The sequence below is a fragment of the Condylura cristata genome, unplaced genomic scaffold (assembly GCF_000260355.1).
Source record: "Condylura cristata isolate star-nosed mole 26May11 unplaced genomic scaffold, ConCri1.0 scaffold00030, whole genome shotgun sequence".
Lineage (NCBI taxonomy): Eukaryota > Metazoa > Chordata > Mammalia > Eulipotyphla > Talpidae > Condylura > Condylura cristata.
Genome location: NW_004567131.1, coordinates 1,443,407 through 1,462,930, shown reverse-complemented (window position 1 = coordinate 1,462,930; position 19,524 = coordinate 1,443,407). Strand labels below are relative to the sequence as shown.

Here is a 19,524-nt window from a genome sequence, read left to right as displayed (position 1 = left end):
AATTATTATTTTAAACTATGCATTTTCCATGACTGAGAATTATGAAACTGCAACATAGGGACATATTCAGTGAATTAACTCTTAGTGTATGTGGTTTTATAAAAACCAGAAAAGCATGTTTCAAGAATGGATGTTTGCCTTTTCTTCATTTTGAGGTTTATGGGAGTTTCTTTGCTTCTTTTTTGGTTGACTTTTGAGCTGTCCTATTATGGCACCTTTGCTCCTTTTTGTATGATTTTTATGCAGTGCTCCTTGAGATAATGGCATTTATGGCAGCTTGTGTGCCTTTGTTCTGCTTTGTTTTGATGGAGTAAAAAGCACAGTGCACGTACTCTATCTTGCTTTCTTGTTCACTGATTGCTAAGGTAGGAGGCCTCAGACTTGGAATTAATGGCCAGTAACTTGGCTGTGCTCTGTGTTATTCAGTAAACTGTAGCCTCCTGAGATACCAGCTCCTCCCTAAATTCCTGGCTTCTTATCTCTGTGTGTCTTTCTTTGTGCATGGGGTACATGCACCTGTCTTTGAACCACTGTATGGAGGCATGTCACCATTAATGATTAACATCCCTTACCAGGAATCCAGATTTGTCATTACTAGAAGGCCTAAGCCAAGAAATTTAACAAATATTACTGCTTAGTGGTTTCAGCAACCAAAAGAATTTTAATATTTTTCATAATTTGAAAGTATTCAAAGGGACCCTAAGATGCCAGACTCACCTCTGCCCCACCTTTTCCTTTTGCTTATTTTAAAATCCAGAAAGAAGCATCTCTTGGTTGTTTTCTTTTGGTTGCTGTTTTTATTCTCTTACGAAATCCTAGATAACTAATTTTTTTTTTTTTTTAATTCATAAGCTCTTTGCTGAGGCCCTCGCACTTTAGTTTGGAACCCAGAATTTAAACTATTAAATGTAGTTTCTTTTTAAATTACTATAGTTGTAGCCACCAAAGCCTAATTGAATTTGCTACCCTTATCTCTTCCTCAAGACATTTCATTGCACAATTACTAATTGGGTTCATATCAGTACCACTGAAAAGTAAAATCTTATATATATATAAAAGATAGTAATGAGTTAGAAATCAGAAGTTAACTGGAAATTATTCTCTTTCTCCCAAGTATACTACAGTAAAGTCTCTGATTTGAACAGAGTAGTTCACTAGTTGGAGAAAGTCACCAGTGTTATCGTGGAGGTCATAATTTTTTTCCACATGTACATTTCCTTTTCTTTCTTTTCAATTAATAAGTAGAAATTTATAATAGGCACAATATGATGAAGAAATACTAATCTTCTCTATAAAAATCAATTGGTACATTTAACCAAAGTTGATTTTAATGACAATTGGTTTTAACTAAATCATTCTTGTACAATTTTGTCTATGAAGTTTGTTCTACAAACATAAACTTAACAGTCTACTTTGATAGATGTACCATAAGTTCAGATTTAACTTCATCTGAGTTGATCAATTATATTTGTTTATAGATTGTTCTAGTTGCTTCTTGATATTATCATGTTTATGGCAAGGTGGTCCTTCTGTGTTTCTGACAAATTGTGCTGATAGATAGCCATCAATTATTCTTTGAACTGTAAAATGTCTGGGGAATTGATTAGTAGGATTGAGTTGGCATTTTAGTCCCTTTGCTCAACTCCAGTTTCTTCCCTGAGTCTGGGGAATTGATTAGTAGGATTGAGTTGGCATTTTAGTCCCTTTGCTCAACTCCAGTTTCTTCCCTGAGTCTCCACTTTACAAAGTTTCTTTGTTCTTCAGTATTCCTGAGGCGGGTCAATATGTATTGTGGCCTGGCTTATGTCAAGTATAGAATGTTTGCACAACACTCATAATTGTCAACGTGCATAGCCCAAAACTCCACCTGAGATGGTGGAGTTTCTAACATATAGTTTCTAACATATACTTGCGTATTAAGATATTCTGAGGTACCGTGTTTGTGACAGTGTAAGGAACAGTTTATAAGTGCCTTTATTTCTGTATAAGTGCCCGAGTTAGTTGCAGAGTAATCTAGAACAGTAAGTAACTCAGTGCTAAAGGGAATATTTATGTCTTTGGTGAAGAATACAAAGCTTTACAGAAATGAAATAAGAATTAAGGTGTGATATTAAAACTTTGTAGATTTCTCAGTTCTATTTTTTAATACTTTTTTTCTAATAAGAATAAATGTACTCTCCAGTTCATAGATTTTTCCATTTCTTAGGAGTTCAATAATTCTAAGAGTAAAAACAAGAGGAAGTTAGACTTTAATCAGTAAGTGTCCAGACAGCAGGAACTTTTATTATATGCAATTCATAATGACCTGTGCATAAAATTATGTTTTTCCTATGCAGATGGGATCCCAAAAAGTTCTTTGAATAATGAATTCATTATTATTGATGTCTTACTTTCTCATTTCTGATGTGCTTCAGCTCACTTCTAACACATAAGCTTGGTTTTTTTATTCCCCTGTGCTTTGTCTAAACATATTCTTAAATATTAGGAAGTCACTGAGCACAGAAATCTCAACTGCAGTCTCTTGTAACTGCAACAAGTATCCTTTAATCAATCAAGCTTTTAACTTTGGTTTTTCTTTCCAATTGGTCATTCACTTTGTTGTTACATGTTCATGTTTTGTATCTGGTTGACTTTGAAGACTAGAGATTACGGGAGATAAATGTTAAAATTGGGTTTAAAAAGTGAGTGGTGCCTCTTAAGAGCATAACACTAAAAGACCAAAAGACAGCCTTGTGAAACCAACTTTGGTTTGTGTCTGAGTTAATGATATGCTGGAAATGCCCTGGCTCCCACTGTTTTGTCCACAAAGAGCAGTGTCTCAGGAGGACTGGAATGACCAAGTGGTTGAGGAGGAAATTTCGGCTCCTTGATTGTGTTGGTGTGACTCTGTCTCAGGAGCTGCGGTCCCGGGAAGAGGAGCTCACCCGAGCGGCCCTTCAGCAGAAGTCTCAGGAGGAACTACTAAAGCGGCGTGAACAGCAGCTGGCAGAACGGGAGATCGATGTGCTGGAGCGGGAGCTAAACATTTTGATATTCCAGTTAAACCAGGAGAAGCCCAACGTAAAGAAAAGGAAGGGGAAGTTTAAGAGGAGTCGATTAAAGCTCAAAGATGGACATCGGATCAGTTTACCTTCAGGTATGATTTTTGTCCTTGTGTTTCCTAAGACTTTTTGGTATGTCATCCTGGTAACCAGCTTCCTCATTTTAATCAGAGCCTGGTAGAGATGTTGGGATAAGGTTTCAAATTATTCAGTGGCTTGCCTCAGTTCATGATCATAGTTTAGGGACCTAGTGCATTTATTCCTAAGCAACAGCTTCAAGAACACATTGCCAAACATTGTACACTGTATTTCATGCTCAGTATTCTTGTATATTTTGAATTCAAAGTAGAATAGCCTTTTAGCTGAATGTTCTGAACCAGCCTTACATGGCATTGTGAAAGTAGAGCACAACAAAGCTATTACTACTTTGTCATTAAGTTTAATGTTTCTACAGGATCTATAATGTCTGGTAACTGAGCTCATTTAGGGAACTGAGGTTGCTGTTAGACGTTCAGGAAAATACACCCGCTTCAGTTACACATGTGCTTTCATCTGAGGGTTTGAAATCCTTGAAGTATAAAAATGAATCAGTAAGTGTAGGGAAGCTTGTGTAGGGAAGCTTTTAAAAATGTTTTTTCAATGTTTGGACAATAACAAAAGGATTATGTGTGTTAGGAGAAACTACATGGAATAGAAGACAGCAAACATATTAATTTGCGAAGTTAAGTTATTTAATGTTATGTGTTCTGCTTGACTTCACCCCCATGTCTCACGATTCTCCTTCCTATGAGGCTAGAATGGTGGCAGCCCAAGAGCTGGCCGTGTTTTCATGGCCTGAGTGTTAGCTATCTGTGTGCCCCTTGCCCTCTGCCATTATAATTTAAGTATTAGAAATCTCTTTTTGGATTATTATGTTTTCCTAAGATGATTGCTAATGACATGGAAATTGGACTTAAATGATAACAATTTTGCTGTATGTAAAGTATGCATAAATTATCTTGTAAAAATACTTGACTATAAAATACCTTCTAGCTTTGTAGTATTCCAAAAATGCCTTGCAGCCTGTTACTTTTTAGATTAATTACAGATGTCAATTTGTCAGAAACTTGCTATATGTCATAATCACGAGGGCACATGTACGTTACTGGTTATTTGGTTTCTTGTAGTGAGAATAAGTTCTAGGCCCTATTATCCATTTTACTTTTGACCTCCCTGAGGGAAGAGGCACATTATCACACTCTCTGATGTCTGTTTTTAGCTGAAGTATGACTTGGAGGGTCACTGACTAGACTGTCTTACATGTCAGACATCGTTTAAAGTAGGCTGTTCGATTTGTAGTTAGGCTTCTGCTTGCAAGCACAGATGATAAAACGATTCAGAGGGTACTCTATTTCAGTTTTCTTTCCTTTTTTTAAGATTATTTATTTATGCAGACTGGGGAGTAGTCCAGAGGATAAGAGGACTCACCAGAGAGTGGGGAGCAGAACAGGCAGATCTACTTAAATTCACTGCTGTGGGGAGCAGCAGGTGAGATAGGAGACGTCTGGTGCTCCCAGGCAGGGATCAAACTTGTGCTGCAGTGCTTGGTGGTAGCTTGATAGTGCTGAAGCTTCAACCCATATACCACCAGGGAGGTGCCCATTTCAGTTTTCTTAGTTATGTCAGCATCTTCTCTCTTTATCATGAGTGTGTTATAATTATTATGCACTATTGCCATTAGGAAAACTTTGGACGGAGGGACTGGTGGAAAATAAAGGAGAGAAATCAAATCATTCCAGTGATTCTTTACCTTTAGTAGGAAAGTGATTAAGTATCTCAGGAATCCTGAGGTTAAACTTTCAGTCTTATTTATCTTCTCAAATGTTGCTCAGCCAATACTTTGCACTTATTCAAAGTGGATAGGAACATGATTGATTTGCTAGGTTTATATGGTTCCTGGATTGTACTGTTCGACTTGCCTGTTTCCAAGACAAGGGAGGATATTGTAGTTACATATTTGTGTTGTCACACTTAATAAAAGATTCCAGATAAAATCTACTGTTATAATCTTAATCCATTTTTAAGACATGACATTGGGCTTCTGTATTTTAGTATGGCAGTTACCTTTTCTGTCCACCAGATGTTGCTGCTTGTTGTAAAACAATTACCATGATAGGAACACCTCATTAGGACTCCCAAACTGAGAGTGTGTGCACACACACTCTACTTCTACAATATTCCAGCATAGGACACATTCAGAGATTCAGAGTGGAAAAAACAGAGAGAGAAGCTGAAAAAATTGAAATAAAATAAATAAATGGGTATAGAGTTTCCATTTTGTTAGATGATTCTGGAGTTGGATGGTGGAAAAGGTTGCATAACAATGAGAATGGCCTTAATTCACTAATTGTACATTTCAAAATGTTTAAGACAATAAATTTCATGTTTTATATATATAACACAAATATCTATGAATATGTAGCTGCGATTAAAAAGTTGGAAAAAGATAAAGATTCAAAGTGGAAGAATGATAAATAGCTGTAAGAAGAATAAATTTTCTCCTTTAGGAATTTTGCTTGTTAAAAGAAAAAGCAATTATTTGTCCCATAAGATTAATGGACTTAGTAGATTATAGTAGTATCATCTGCTAGAAAATCCTTTGAACTACCAAATTTTAATGCTGCTTAAGGCTACACTGTCTAGTAGAAGCAGTAATATGCATTCAACAGTGGTGATACTTTCAGTTTACCAAATTACTTGATCAATTTTTGTAGTAACTTTCCCAATGTGTGACTAATTTGAAAATTTCTCTGAAACATGTTTGGGATTCCTACAAACTGACCCTAAATATTTGTGCCTGCAGATCTTTCAAACATATGTTATAAAATATGATTAATTATTAAGATTTTTTTCTTTCAGAATCATTGATGATAACCTTTAATCTCAGGACTTATAGTATGGCAATATCAGAATCACTGATGATAACTTTCAATCCTGTGGCTATATAATAAAAACTCATAAAAACTCAGTTATTTTTACTAGCAATCCTTCATAGATTTGTACCAAATGCAAAGAGAAGATAAATGATTAGAAAATGACATACCAGAATCTCAGATGAGAGTTTTAAGTTATACTTGTGAATTGTTAACATTTCTTGGAATTTGTAAAAAATGATCGCCATAGACATTTTTATGTTGTGACCATTTTATATCACTTAATTATTTTTATTTATTTATTTACTTTTTTAGTACATATAAAGCAAGGCAACAGTGATTATAAACCTTCAAAGTTGGTGTGGATCGAAAACAGCAACAGTCTCACATCACCTGTCTTGCTTCTTGTGTGTGAATGTGAGAACAAGTCACAGGGAGAGAAGGCAGTACTTCCTAAGGCATTGCTACTGCATGGCAATATGTGTGGAAAAAAGATTATTTCCATGAGCTTCTTCTTAATTTCCTTAATGAAATATATAAGTTTTCTTTGTGCTCCCCAAGGATCAGTGATGCCAATCCTCTGCATAGTCAAAAACGCCCTTACAACTTTTAACTTTCCCCAAAACTTAACTGCTAATAGCCTGCTTTTGACCTGCAGCAACTTACTGATAGCATTAACGGTCGTTAAACACTTTTTTTTGTATGTTAAATATATTATATATTGTATCTTAAGAGGAAAGTACACTAGAGTAAAGAAAATGTACTGTATATTGATACTCTAAATTTTTATCTCCTGTTTAAAAGAAAATCTGCATAAATATGAGCCCTTGTGAAATTAAAATTTTTATTGTTCAAGGGCCAATTGTATTGACAATAAAAATACTAGTATGGGTTTTGCCTAAAAGTCTGGACTACATGATAATGTGCATGGGCAGCTATCTTGAGAATGCTTTTTCTGGCTAATACAAAGAAAGATGGGATATCAGCCATTTTTCTCAGCCAGATGAGAACAATTCAGTTCTCGTTTTCTTAAATGTATTGGGACAGAATCAACCTTTCTTTGCTTCATAGGAACAAAGATGCTTATAGTAAAGAATATCTTCTTTATGTAAAAAAGGAACATTTCCTTTAATGGAAATTATTTAGGCTTTTTCAGAAGATCAGAAACACTGTAAATCTTTGGTATTGTTAACATCCAGCTTTGTGTATCAGCTGCTCTTTCTTGATTTTACAAGCGGCCCATGTGACTTGTGCTTAGTATCTGCTGTGATCTATTCATGTTTTGTTTAGAGACCTGCAAGGGCACGCCTGCCTTCTACTCTGGACTGGAAGATCCTTCTATAAAATGTCACGTAGAATTTGATTTTACAGTGTTATGGTATCTTATGGGGCTAGTTGAACCTTAATAAGGCACTTAAAGTTAAAATAAACTGTTTCATGTCTAAGTAAGAATTTTACTTTACCATTCTTCCCATCTAGCCAGTCATCACTCCTGCTGAATTTTGCCTTGCATTGTTTGTTCCCCCCTCCTTTGCTTAACCTGTTTGTTTTTTTAAAGATTTATTTATGCATAAAATAACTGGGGTATAGGCCAGAGGTGCAGGGGTGGTGAGAGGATTCACTAAAGGCAGAGTAGGGAACAGAAAGGCAGACTGATGAAGAACACTGCTGAGGGGAGCAGTGGACCAGACAGGAGAGGTCTGCAGCACCATGTGGATCCCTTCCCTGTCCGGGGATTGAACTTGTGATGTAGTGGCTGTGATAGCTTAAGAGTGCTATGCTTTAACCCTTGGTACCACGAGCGAGGGCCCTGATTAAACTACTTTGCTAGTCAAATCTTTCGTAATTTCTTATCTGGTATAGCTCTTAGAGGATCTACCATGTACCAAGTCCTGAGGGTTATAGTAAAACATGATTTCTGCCCTCATGTTACTTACAATCTAAACAGAAAATACTGTGCAGATTGACTAATCTCCTTTTATGTACAGGGACTGTTTCCATTTTGGAGTGGGCTTAGCTGTGACAGAGACTACGATGACTCATGCCCATAGAAAGCTGACATTGCATTGGGGGAAGGGAGTGATCTTTAAGCTTTATTTACTTGCTGTGTTATTAGCTACTGTGGAGGAAAATTTATGTGACAGTGGTTGTCGGAGACCAGTTCCAACTATTGAGGTGTCTGGAGGCAAGACAGGCAGGACCCTAAGGTGGGAAGGCGTAGGCGAGTGGAGATTTCTAAAAAAGGGGGAAGGGAGAAAAAAGGGGAAAGGGGAGCGAGGAAGACATGGGAGTCAGAGTTGGGTGCAAGTCTTCCTGCTCTGCCTTCAGCAGAGGTTTATTTTATACATTACGAGCAAGCAGTGGGATGACATCAGCACATGAACTGGGCTGAGAGATTACAATCATCTTTTTTTTCTCTAAGAACAGTTTAGGGTTGTATTGCCCTTTAGCTGAGATATAACATTCTAAAATCAATTAAGGTTAAAAACAGGTACATAGTGCACAAAGTTTATGACTAATATTACTATAGTGGAGATCAACTAAGATAGAAGTCCCTTAAACCTTATCTACTACTTAATGGGTTTTTGTTTTTCTGCCTGAATCATCCTGGGAGACAGAAGAGGAAATTCCTTGCTAATCAAATCTCTGAATAGGAGACATAGGTGAATTTTCTTATCTAAAGACTACGTAGTAGAATCCTGAAAAACTAGCCAGAAGACTTTTGTGGATTCCTTTAAGGTGTAGCAGGTGGAAAACTTGATTAGTTTAAAAACAGGCAACCTGGATGAATTTCCACATCTAAAGGCCAAACAATAGGAAGTTTGAGTAATTCTTTAAAAGGCTGAATAGAAAGCTAGGTGAGATGATAGAATGATAAGATTTGGGTTATCCTCCATCTGGCAGTGAGAGAAACTTTGCAGAAACAGCCCTTTTGCTTTTATCAGACAGTTGTCAAGTCACTTGACTTCAGGGGAATTTTTTCACCCTGGTGCAGTGTTTGCTTGTCAAGGCAGGCAGGCCTTGTGTGGCCTAGGCAGTCCAATTGTAAGCTGAAAGGTGCTCAGAATATTTTGATATTACGGTTATACAAAAAAGGGAGGTCATAACATAAGTTGGCGTGGAAAGTCTGATTTTTCAGAGCAATTCCCCTCCATCCGGACCATGTCTGACGACAGAGATTGCATAGCTTGTGTCAAGTGATTAGCAAAGGGATATCACCTAGTCTAAGGAGATCACTTAAGGCTTATTAAAAAAGTCATATTTAAATAGAGACTTGAAGTAGCATCTTAACAAATAAAAAGGGGTAAGGTAAAAAAATAGGAAAAGGGGCCCTCCATGGTGCAACAGCAGGTTAAAGCTCTGCACTAAGAAGCTTAAGCTGCTGCTGCATGAGTTTGATCCCTGCCTGCCCTGGAGGAGATCCACATGGCGCAGTAGACCTCTCCTGGCCCGCCCGCTGCTCCCCTCAGTAGTGTGCTTCATCAGTCTGTCTGTTCTGCTCCCCAATCTGTCTCTGGTGAATCCCCTCACACTCCCCATCTCTGGCCTGCACCCCAGTTTTATATGAATAAATAAATAAATCTTTAAAAAAAATAGGAAAAAAATAAAGCATGATTTTCTTCCAGGAAATGAAAAGTCCAGTGTGTTTTGACTCAGGGGGTCATCAAACTATGTCCCATTGGCCAGATCCAGTCTTTTCCTGTTTTGTCCAGTAATGAATTGAGACTGGCATATACACTTTTAAGTACATAGAAAAAGAGCACTGTTTCATGACATGTGAACAATATGTGAAGCTTAGAAACAGCATCGTCCATAAATACAGTGGCATTGGAACTCAGTCATCTATGTGTTGTGTGTGACAATATTCTCACATTATCATCAGTTTGAGTGGTTGTAACAGAGACCTTATGGTTCACAAAGCCTACAGTATTTACTGTGGGGCATTTCATAGAGGGATTTCTGCTTTCTGGTATATACCACAGCAAATAATGGGAGAAACGGGTGAGGTGAGATTGAAGCAGCAAGAATTCAGACTCAGATTCTGTGGGATTATAGAGTAGGTTCTGATTTTGACCTGTAATTTAAGAATTATAAGAAGTTTTGGAAAGATTTAAAAAATGCACATGGCTACTTTTGGGCAGACCAGAATACCCACATCGAGATGCAGAAAGGTAGATTGAAAAGGTATAGGAGTCTCAACATGAAATGGTGATGGTGGTAGAGATGGAGAGAACAAGAATTACTAATAAACACTTTTTTAGATCCTGAGACCAGCACTAAGTATTCTCTGTACTTCTTGGTACTTATTTTTTTTAAATATATATACATATATACACACTACAGCAGTCTTCATTTTTGTATATCTTTTCATCTAGTTTGTAATACCATGGATTTCCCACCACCAAATCAACCATGTGTCATCATCATAGTTCCCTACACTCTTCCTGCTTCAGTTTTGATCCTGTCTCCCTCTTCATCTCTGTAGAATGTCACTGGTTTATAAATGTTCATTCATTTTTGTTTTTACTTTCTTACAATTGCTTTTTGTATTTTTTTCTGATCCCTTACACTCCTGCTATGAGTGAAACTACCCAGTATTTTACTTTTTCTTTCTGGCTTATTTCACAAAGCATGATCCCTTCCAGCTCCATCCATGTTGCTGCAAAAGACATGAGTTTATCTTTTTTTTGATCGCTGAGTAATATTCCGTTGTGTATATATATACCACATCTTCGTGATCCGATCATCTATTTTTGGGCATTTGGGTTGATTCCATGTCTTCTTCCCTATTGTACATAGAGCAGCAATAAATATAGGGGTGCAAATGTCATTTTGATAATGTTTTTGTGTCCTTTGGATAGAAAACTAGGAGTGGGGTTGCTGGGTCATATGGAAGCTCCATTTTTAGCAGTTTGAGGAACCTCCAAACAGCTTTCCTTAGTAGTTGGATCAGTTGAATTCCCACCAGCAGTGTAGGAGAGTTTCTTTTATTCACATCCTTTCCTTGCCAACATTTGTTGTTGCTAGTTTTTTTATTTTATTTTTATTTTTATTTTTTTTTAATATGTACCATTCTCACTGATGTCACATGGTATCTCATTGTGGTTTTAAGGTTTTAATTTGCATTTCCTTTATTATAAGTGATCTTGAACAGTTTTTCGTATGCTTGTTGGCCATCTGCATTTTCTTTTTGGAGAAGTGTCTTTTCAGATCATGTGCTCATTTTTTGATAGGTTTGGTCACTTTAGTTTTGTTGAGTTTTGTCAGCTCTTTGTATATCTTTGTGATCAGCCCTTTATCATTAGTATTGTATGCCAAAATTTTCTCCCAATCATTATGGTTTCTCTTTGTTTTGTGTAATGTTTCTTTTGCTGTACAGAAGATCTTGAACTTGGTGTAACCCCAGTTGCTTATCCTTTCCTTCACTACCCTTGCTTTGGGTTATGTATCTTTAATGATGTTAGTGAGGTGTATGTCATGTAGTTTTTCACCAGTATTTTTTTCTAGCTATTTTATGGTTTTGGGTCTTATGTCTAGTTCTTTAATCCATTTTGAGTTTTGTGTATGTAATCTAGCTTCATTTTTTTTTAAACATGTAGCAGCCTAGTTTTCCCAGCACCATTTGTTAAACAAACTTTCTTTGTTCCATTACATATCCTTTGCTCCATTGTCAAAGATTAGCTGTCCATAAAACTGTGGGGTTTATATCTGGGTTTTCTATTCGAATCCATTGGTCTGTATATCTGTTCTTGTTCCAGTACCATGTGGTTTTGATTATTATGGCCTTGTAGTTTAGCTTGAAGTCTGGGCATCTGATACCTCCATTCTTTTGTTTTAGTCAGGAGAGTTTTAGCAGTTGGAGGTGTTTTGTTTTGGTTTGTTTTTGTTCTATTTCTTTGAATTACATCATTGAGATTTTTATTGGAACTCTGTATATAGCTTTTGGTAGAATGACCATTTTAATGATGTTAATTCTTGTGATCCATGATCCATAAGCAGGGATGTCTTTCCATTTCTTTGTGTCTTTTTGTATTCTTTTAACAGTGTTTTATAATTTTCTTTGTATAAGTCTTTTACCTCTTGTGTTAGATTTATTCCCAAGTATTTGATTTTTTTGTTTGTTTCTGTTGTAAATGGGATGGATTTTCTGATTTCCATGTCTTCTGAATGGTTGTTTGTGTGTAGGAAGACTACTAAGTTTTGTGTGTTGATTTTATATCCTGCTACCTTGCTAAACTGGTTAATTGTTTTGATTAGTTTTTCTGTGGAGTTTTTAGGGTTTTCCATTTATATTATCATATTGTCTGCAAATAAAAATAGTTTTACTTCTTCTTTCTCTATTTAGATTCCTTGTACATCTTTTTTCTGTCTTATTGTTCTTGCTAGGACTTCCAGTATTATGTTGAAGAGCAGTGGTGATAGTGGACATTCTTGTCTTGTTCCTAATTTTAAAGGAAAAGCTTTCATCTTTTCTCCACTGTGGATAATACTGGCTGTAGGTTTGTCATCTATGGCTTTTATCATGTTGAGGTGTGTTCCTTCTATTCCAAGGATTTTCAAGGAGCTTCAACATAAATGGATGTTAAACTTTGTTGAATGCCTTCTCTCATGTATTGATATGATTATATAGTTTTTATTTTTCTATTGGTTGGTGTGACAGATGTTAACTGATTTTCAGATGTTGAATCATCCTTCACCCCTGGAATAAAACCCACTTGTGCATTGTTGGATTTTGTTGGCTAATATTTTATTGGGAATTTTTACATCAATGTTCACTAGGGAGATTGGTCTGATGTTTTCTTTTTTTGTGTTACCTTTGTTAGGTTTTGGTATTAGTGTGATGTTGACATCGTAGAATTTATTTGGTAGTACTCATTCTTTCTCAATTTTTTGAATGAGTTTATGCAGAATAGGTACTAATTCATTTCTGAATGTTTGGTAAGATTTATACCCTTGGGGAGGGTTTTAATTACTGCTTCAATTTCACTGTAATTGGATTGCTCAGTTTTCCTATTTCTTCTTTATCTAGCTTTGGGTGATTGTACAATTGTAGGAATTTTTCCATCTCTTCTAGATTGTTGAATTTGTTTGCATATAGCTGTTCATAATATTCTTTGATTATTCTTTTTGTTTTTGCTGTGTCTGTTGTGATTTTTCCTTTTTCATTTATGATCTGGTTCATGTGTGCTTTCTCTTCTTTTTTCTTTGTGAGCCTGTTCAAGGTTTGTTTGTTTTGTTTACTTTTTCAAAGAACCAACTTTTGGTTTCATTGATTTTTTTTTTGTGTGGCTTGTACTTAATTTTTCATAACTGTCCTATGAAATAAGAATAATGTTCCCACCTTCTTCCATCTTTGGGTAAGAGATGTTGGCTAAGAGGTAAAGTTAAGTTGCCTTCTCAGAATTTGTATGGTAGTAAATATTTAATTTGCATTCAGATCCAAGTTTGTTGACACCAGATTTTAGAAAATAAACTTCTCAAGTATAAATATAAAGATGATATATATACTACAAAATTTATGATATTTTATGTTTGACTGAATGTGGGTGGTCAGGGAAAAAGCAACATTAACCAAACTGTACAGATTTAAAGCATGAATAATTGGACAGATGTCTTACCTAACAAATTCCAATTCTGCCTTATTTCAAATGCCAGGTGGTTCTTTAAACTCCTTTAGAGTATAATTTTCAAAAATTAACTCTCTTTGAAAATGAAATAACATGTTCAAAGATCTTATTCAATTTTTTTGACTAATGAGAGAGCCCATTAAAGTCAGTTCAAATGAGAATTTGAGGAGGTGTAAGTATTTACAAGCAAATTTATAAAGGAATGTTAGGCTTAGATTACTAGGTTAAATATAAACCTGATTAATGACCAATATGGCAATAAGCCACAACCTTTGGGACTGTCTTTTTTGCTAGACAGAAATTATTTGTGTCATCCCCAGACAAAACCTACAGGTTAACCCCTGACCTTGCCAAGTTGTAACTGTAGCCCAGTCAATAGGAAACCAAAGGTTAAGAACTCAGCACTACCCTGAAAGAACATACAGTAATTTCTGTTTCCTGTGTGTACATTCTTGGCAAAGTTTCTGTTTACAAAGTTGCCCCAGACATTCCATTCTCCTTATCCCTCTGGTAATGTGAATCATTCTTCCATATAGTCCCTTAGCTCTCTGACATGGTGACCATGGTGTTACAGTTAGGTAATTGCAAGCATCATTTGGGGAGTGTCTTGACCACAAAATGCTTTCAGAAGGAGGCCAGGGTATATTTTTCCTGGACTTTCTTTTTTTTTTTTTTTTTTTTTAAGATTTATTTATTTATTCGTAAAGAACTGGGATACAGGCCAGAGATGCGGAGGGTGAGAGGATTCACCAGAGACAGAGTGGGGAGCAGAACAGGAAGATGGATGAAGTATACTGCTGAGGGGAGCAGCGGGCGGGTCAGAAAAGGTCTGCCACACCATGTGGTCACCTCCAGGGCAGGCGGGAATCGAACTCATGCAGAAGTGGCTTAAGCTTCTTAGTTCAGTGCTTAACCCGCTGCGCCACCAGGGAGGGCCCCTTTCCTGGACTTTCTTAGGGTCCCTGAACTTGTTTGAAAGTTAAGCTGACAAAGACAGGTCAACAGGGAAAAAAGCAAATTTAATGTAAGTTTTATATGATACAGGAATCTTTGTACGGAAATGAAGACCCAAAAAACAGACCTGAGTATTTTTTATGCAAGCTTTTAAGTGAGTGGAAAGTGCATAGACATGTGATAGGTTAAGTGTTGTGAAGACGGCATCCCATCCTAACCTACACTTTGTGTTTTCATCACCGCAGCAGGCCTGTGAGACATTTGTTGTGCACACTCAGCAGCTGAGTAGACAGTCTCCTAGAACTGGGTTCCTTCTGGTTTGAGGTCCATAGTTTGTTAGTGATGGAACCAGGATGTGTTAACGTCTGGGCTTTCCTGTGTCTGTTTTGTTTTTAACTGTGTCAGACTGAGTGAAAAGAACCTTTTCTTCCCAAAAGATTATATATTCTAGATATTCTCAGTAATATCTCACTTTTCTGTGGGTCTGTGTATCTCACATGCCTAAAATACTGTAGATTCATAGTCATTGATCTGTATCCTGATGTAGGTAAGAAATGAAATAGACTGAAGTATACTTCATTCTCAATGTCTGGCAGTTTTACTTTAATTGCTATATGCTAAAGAAGTGGCTGTGAAGATAACCTAAAATCATGTAGAGATGTAAAAGAGACTGTGAATGGAAGGGGGGGCAGAGAACTAGGTTGAAATACTGGGGCTTTGGTGGGGGGCATGGTATAATAGCATTTATTTGTAGACATGTGAAGCTGTCCCCCTAAAGCTGTATAAGCAGTGTTTTAAACCAATGAATAAACATATTTTTAAAATTATTAATCTCATTTCTTGCTTTTTTCCATATCCGACAGATTTCCAGCACAAGATAACTGTGCAGGCCTCTCCCAACTTGGACAAAAGGAGGAGTCTGAACAGCAGCAGCTCCAGCCCACCCAGCAGCCCCACAGTGATCCCCCGACTCCGAGCTATACAGTGTAAGCTCTGTCCCCAGCACAGGGGCCTCTGTGCTATTTCTGTCATTATTTGACATGGATTATTCAACTTAGACTGACACATTTTCCTACGGGGTTGTAGCTGAGCATATCATATATAGTAGGTGTCATCACTATTTGGAAAACAAAATATGGTGTCTTTCTTAGGTGTTTCTTAGTCTAATGTTTTTATGTGTACTTCAGATGATTTGGCTTTATGCAAGTGGTGATTTGACCAGGCCACATGGTAGAAAGTATAATAATACATCTCACGATGTTTTGCTAGATTATATTACTAGATATTCTCAGTAATATCTCACTTTTCTGTGGGTCTGTGTATCTCACATGCCTAAAATACTATACATCTCGCGATGTTTTGCTAAACACTTCTCTGTAAAATTGATGTCATTCTAGCAGCAGCATATTTGTGAATATTTTTAAAAATAAAATCAAGAATTAAAGGTTTCTTCTATTTCTTTTCTTGATTTGTAGAGAAAAAAAATACTTTGTGAGATTTTCTTTAGGCTGGAGCCAATTTTCAAAATAACAAAATAGTTTTAGAAAGTGTGTTCAGCTTGTTGGGTAAAATACATAAGAGATAGTTTGCCTGACATGTTTATGCTATGGGAGTTTCAGTTAGACTCAAAGTTTAGTGGAGTGAAATAAAACTATTGTTGTTTTTTGAAGATGACTCCAAATAAATCTCAAAAGTAGACTGCAAAAGAAGGGGTGCATAGATATATGTAATCTATTAAGTCAGCCTATGTTACCATGTTAATTAATTAATTAATTTACATCCCTTTTTTTCCCACCAAACTTAATTCTCTCCCTACCATACTTATTTGGAAAAAAAGAATTACAAAATAATGTTTAATCAGTTTTCTGCCATCCATTACTAGCAGGAATTTTTCCTTTTTCCTTAAATGTTTTTTTATAGTTAAAGGAAAATAACATCGATAAAGGTGTAATAATCTAAATTAATATAGACTCTTAGACTTAATTAAAGAGTCTATTTTATTTTCAAAGCTGATTGGCCTTTCTGTGAAGTATTTTTTATAAAGTTGTACTTCACTTTGCCTTTCCTAAACAAAGTAAGGGCATAATGAAAGGAACATAACGAGTGTCAAGGCTCATCTCCCAGCTCTGCCGAAGGAACAAAGAACCGAGAACACAGCTGTTTCTTTGCTCTCTTTCCTGTTGTCTTCACATTCTTTTCTCTTGTTTTCAAAGACTTAATTTTCTCAAGACTAACATTTTCAGAGCAGTGTTAGAATCACAAAAAAATTGAGAAGCAGGCATAGAGATTGCCCACGCACAACCTTTGTACAACACGTGCCATTGCCACCAGCTTCACATCACCCTGCATCAGAGGTTCACTTGTTAAAACTGGAGAATCTGAATAACACATCATCACCAAGTCCATAATTTATATTGGGTTCACTCTTGGTGTTGTCCATTCTGAGTTTGGAAAAGTGTGCAGTGACATATTTTCACCATTGTAGTATCATTCAGAAAAGCTTATAAAGCTGCCTTAAACATGGCCTTTGTGCCACCTGTGCCTTCTCACGCCCTCCCATCGCTAATCCTTGCCACCACTAATCCTTTTATTGTCTTCATAGTTCTGCCTTTTCCAAAATAGCATGTACTGAAAATTTTATAGCATGTAGCTTTTCCAGACTGGCTTCTTTCATTTACTGATCTGTATTTAAGGTACTCCAAGTCTTTCCATGGCTTGATAACTCATTGCCTTTCCATTAAACTTTGAATAATAGGCCATTGTCTGCAGGAACCAGTATTTATCCATTCACTATTGAAGGACAGTTTCCTTGCTTCCAAGTTTCAGTTATAAATAAAACTTGTACACATTTGTGAGTGCAAGTTTTTATGTGGACATAAGTTTTCGACTCCTTTGAATAAATACCAGAGTGCAATTGCTGGGTTACTTGGTAAGATTATGTTTCATTTTGTAAGAAAGCTCCACCCAGTCTCCTAAAGTGGCTGTGCCATTTGCATTCCCTCTAGCCTTGAGCACTTCCTTTGTGCATGCTGGCCTCACTGAATGAGTCGTACCTGGACTAGCCTAATTAGGCTCAACATTGGTACAAGTTAAGCTGAATACTTTAGGGATTGAAAATGAATTCTAATTCTAATTGACTTTCCTAAATTGGCCAAACAGCAGGTGCCTCAGCATTCTTTCTCTGAGGTAGTCCATGAAAGCAATGAAATCCAGAGACTCCAAACAGAACCAGCTTTGTGTACCAGGGCTGCTTCTTCACTTTCTTTAACCTGAATCTTGGTCACCACCTGTTCTGACCCTGACTACCCCCAACAGCTTTCTCATATCTTGGTTTCTAGGGCTCCAGTTACTAGCTTGTCTTCACAATTCAGGGTAGCATGATTGTGAAGGGCGTGGGCTCGGGAACCACACTGTCCTGGATTGAGTCACAGCTCTGGTCCTACTATGCTGTGACTTTGGATAAGTCTTGAACTCATCATGCCACAGATTCCATTTCTGTATACCATGGGCCAAATGTATATGAGGCACTTGGAACAGTGTCTTCATGTAGTAAGAGCTTTATATGTGTTGGCATTGGCCAGTCTTTACTTTCATCATTGTTACTCTGAAGCTACTTGGGGCCTGAAGATCTCTCACTATTGTCTGCCATTTATAGCACTGATATTTATTTATTCTTTTGAAGCTATTACCTATTTCAGATGGATTCAGGTGTATTTACATGCACATCTGATTCAGATAAATGGACTTCTTTTTCATATGCTTTGTAGATGTTATCTAGCAAATTTCCCCTGAAAAAGTATGAGAAATTATGAGTTAACGTAAATGAGGAAAATTCTTAGGAAAGCATGGAAAGAATGAAAAAACTGTGAAATTGAAGGACAGGATAATTACACTGTGAAAGAGATGGGACTCATTTAGGTAAAGTTGAATTAAAGGTAATTACCCCAAAGAGTGTTTAAAGAATACTGAAGTGAAGGACTTTAGATTTATAAGATTGACTTTGGGTGAAAACAGTTATTTCACAAAGAACCACTGTCTGCTAAAGAGAACACAGTTTGATATTTGCACAAAATACTCTTACTATGACTTCTTTTAGTTTGCTCTAATGATTGATATTGTTACATGATATCATATTTAGGACTGCCTTTTCTTTGAGACTAGGAAGTAGTAGAATTCACTAATCCTCTGAGAATTTCAGATTTCAGGGTGTGTCTTAGGGTTGATTTCTTCAAGTGAGTTCAAACACACACCTTTTTCCTGTTACTGAATAGAATCAAATAGTGGAAAAGGCAATTACAGAGACTCCCGTTATTATAGGGACCTGCTGTCATTGTATGTCCTTGGCATATTTCCCAATAACAAAGTATCATAATGAAGAATAAAATCAGAAGCACTCACTTTTCCAAGGAGATGATTGATGGTCCTCCCCCATTCCACCCTACTTACAGATGTCCATAGCAAGGAAACAAAGCCCCAGAAAGCCAGGTAACTGGAGTGGTGGTAAAGGGTTGATGAGGAGTAAGGAGAGGCTGAGGAGTAAAAATGACTTCCACCAGGACACAGCCTTTTTGCCAGCCCAGTGCCACTTTCACAACCGTTTACATCCACCAAACACCTTTGCAAGCCACCTTCCTTCCAAGTTGTTTTCATGTGCTAACACGTTTAATTCTCAAAGCAGTCTTTTCAAATAGATGCCATTTTGATCTCCCCAAAAGGCATAGAGAAGTTGTCAATCTTGACCTAACTCAGTAGCTCTGAATCTGGTAAAGCATGTGGATTTACCATACCCCTTCCAGTAAAAGTGATAAGTATTAGGAGATATGGAAAACAATATGGAGGGTCCTCACAAAATTAAAATTAGAAATAGAACTGCTGTGTGATCCATCTGCTCCACTTCTGAGAATACAGACAAGCACTAACTTGAAAAGCATTATTTGTAAATAATGTAACATTATTTGTAATACCCAAGAAACACCCTAAATGTCCACC

The 19,524-nt window shown here is 36.7% G+C and overlaps 1 protein-coding gene across 1 annotated transcript in view; it reads left to right on the top strand.

Annotated features, from left to right (window-relative positions):
- LOC101620649 (mitogen-activated protein kinase kinase kinase MLK4) overlaps nt 1-19,524 on the top strand; it is an 85,405-nt gene that overhangs the window by 58,803 nt on the left and 7,078 nt on the right. The window contains exons 6-7 of the mRNA XM_012731254.1: nt 2,896-3,136; nt 15,399-15,521. Of these exons, the coding sequence (XP_012586708.1) occupies nt 2,896-3,136; nt 15,399-15,521 (364 nt within the window). The remainder of the gene's footprint in view (nt 1-2,895; nt 3,137-15,398; nt 15,522-19,524) is intronic.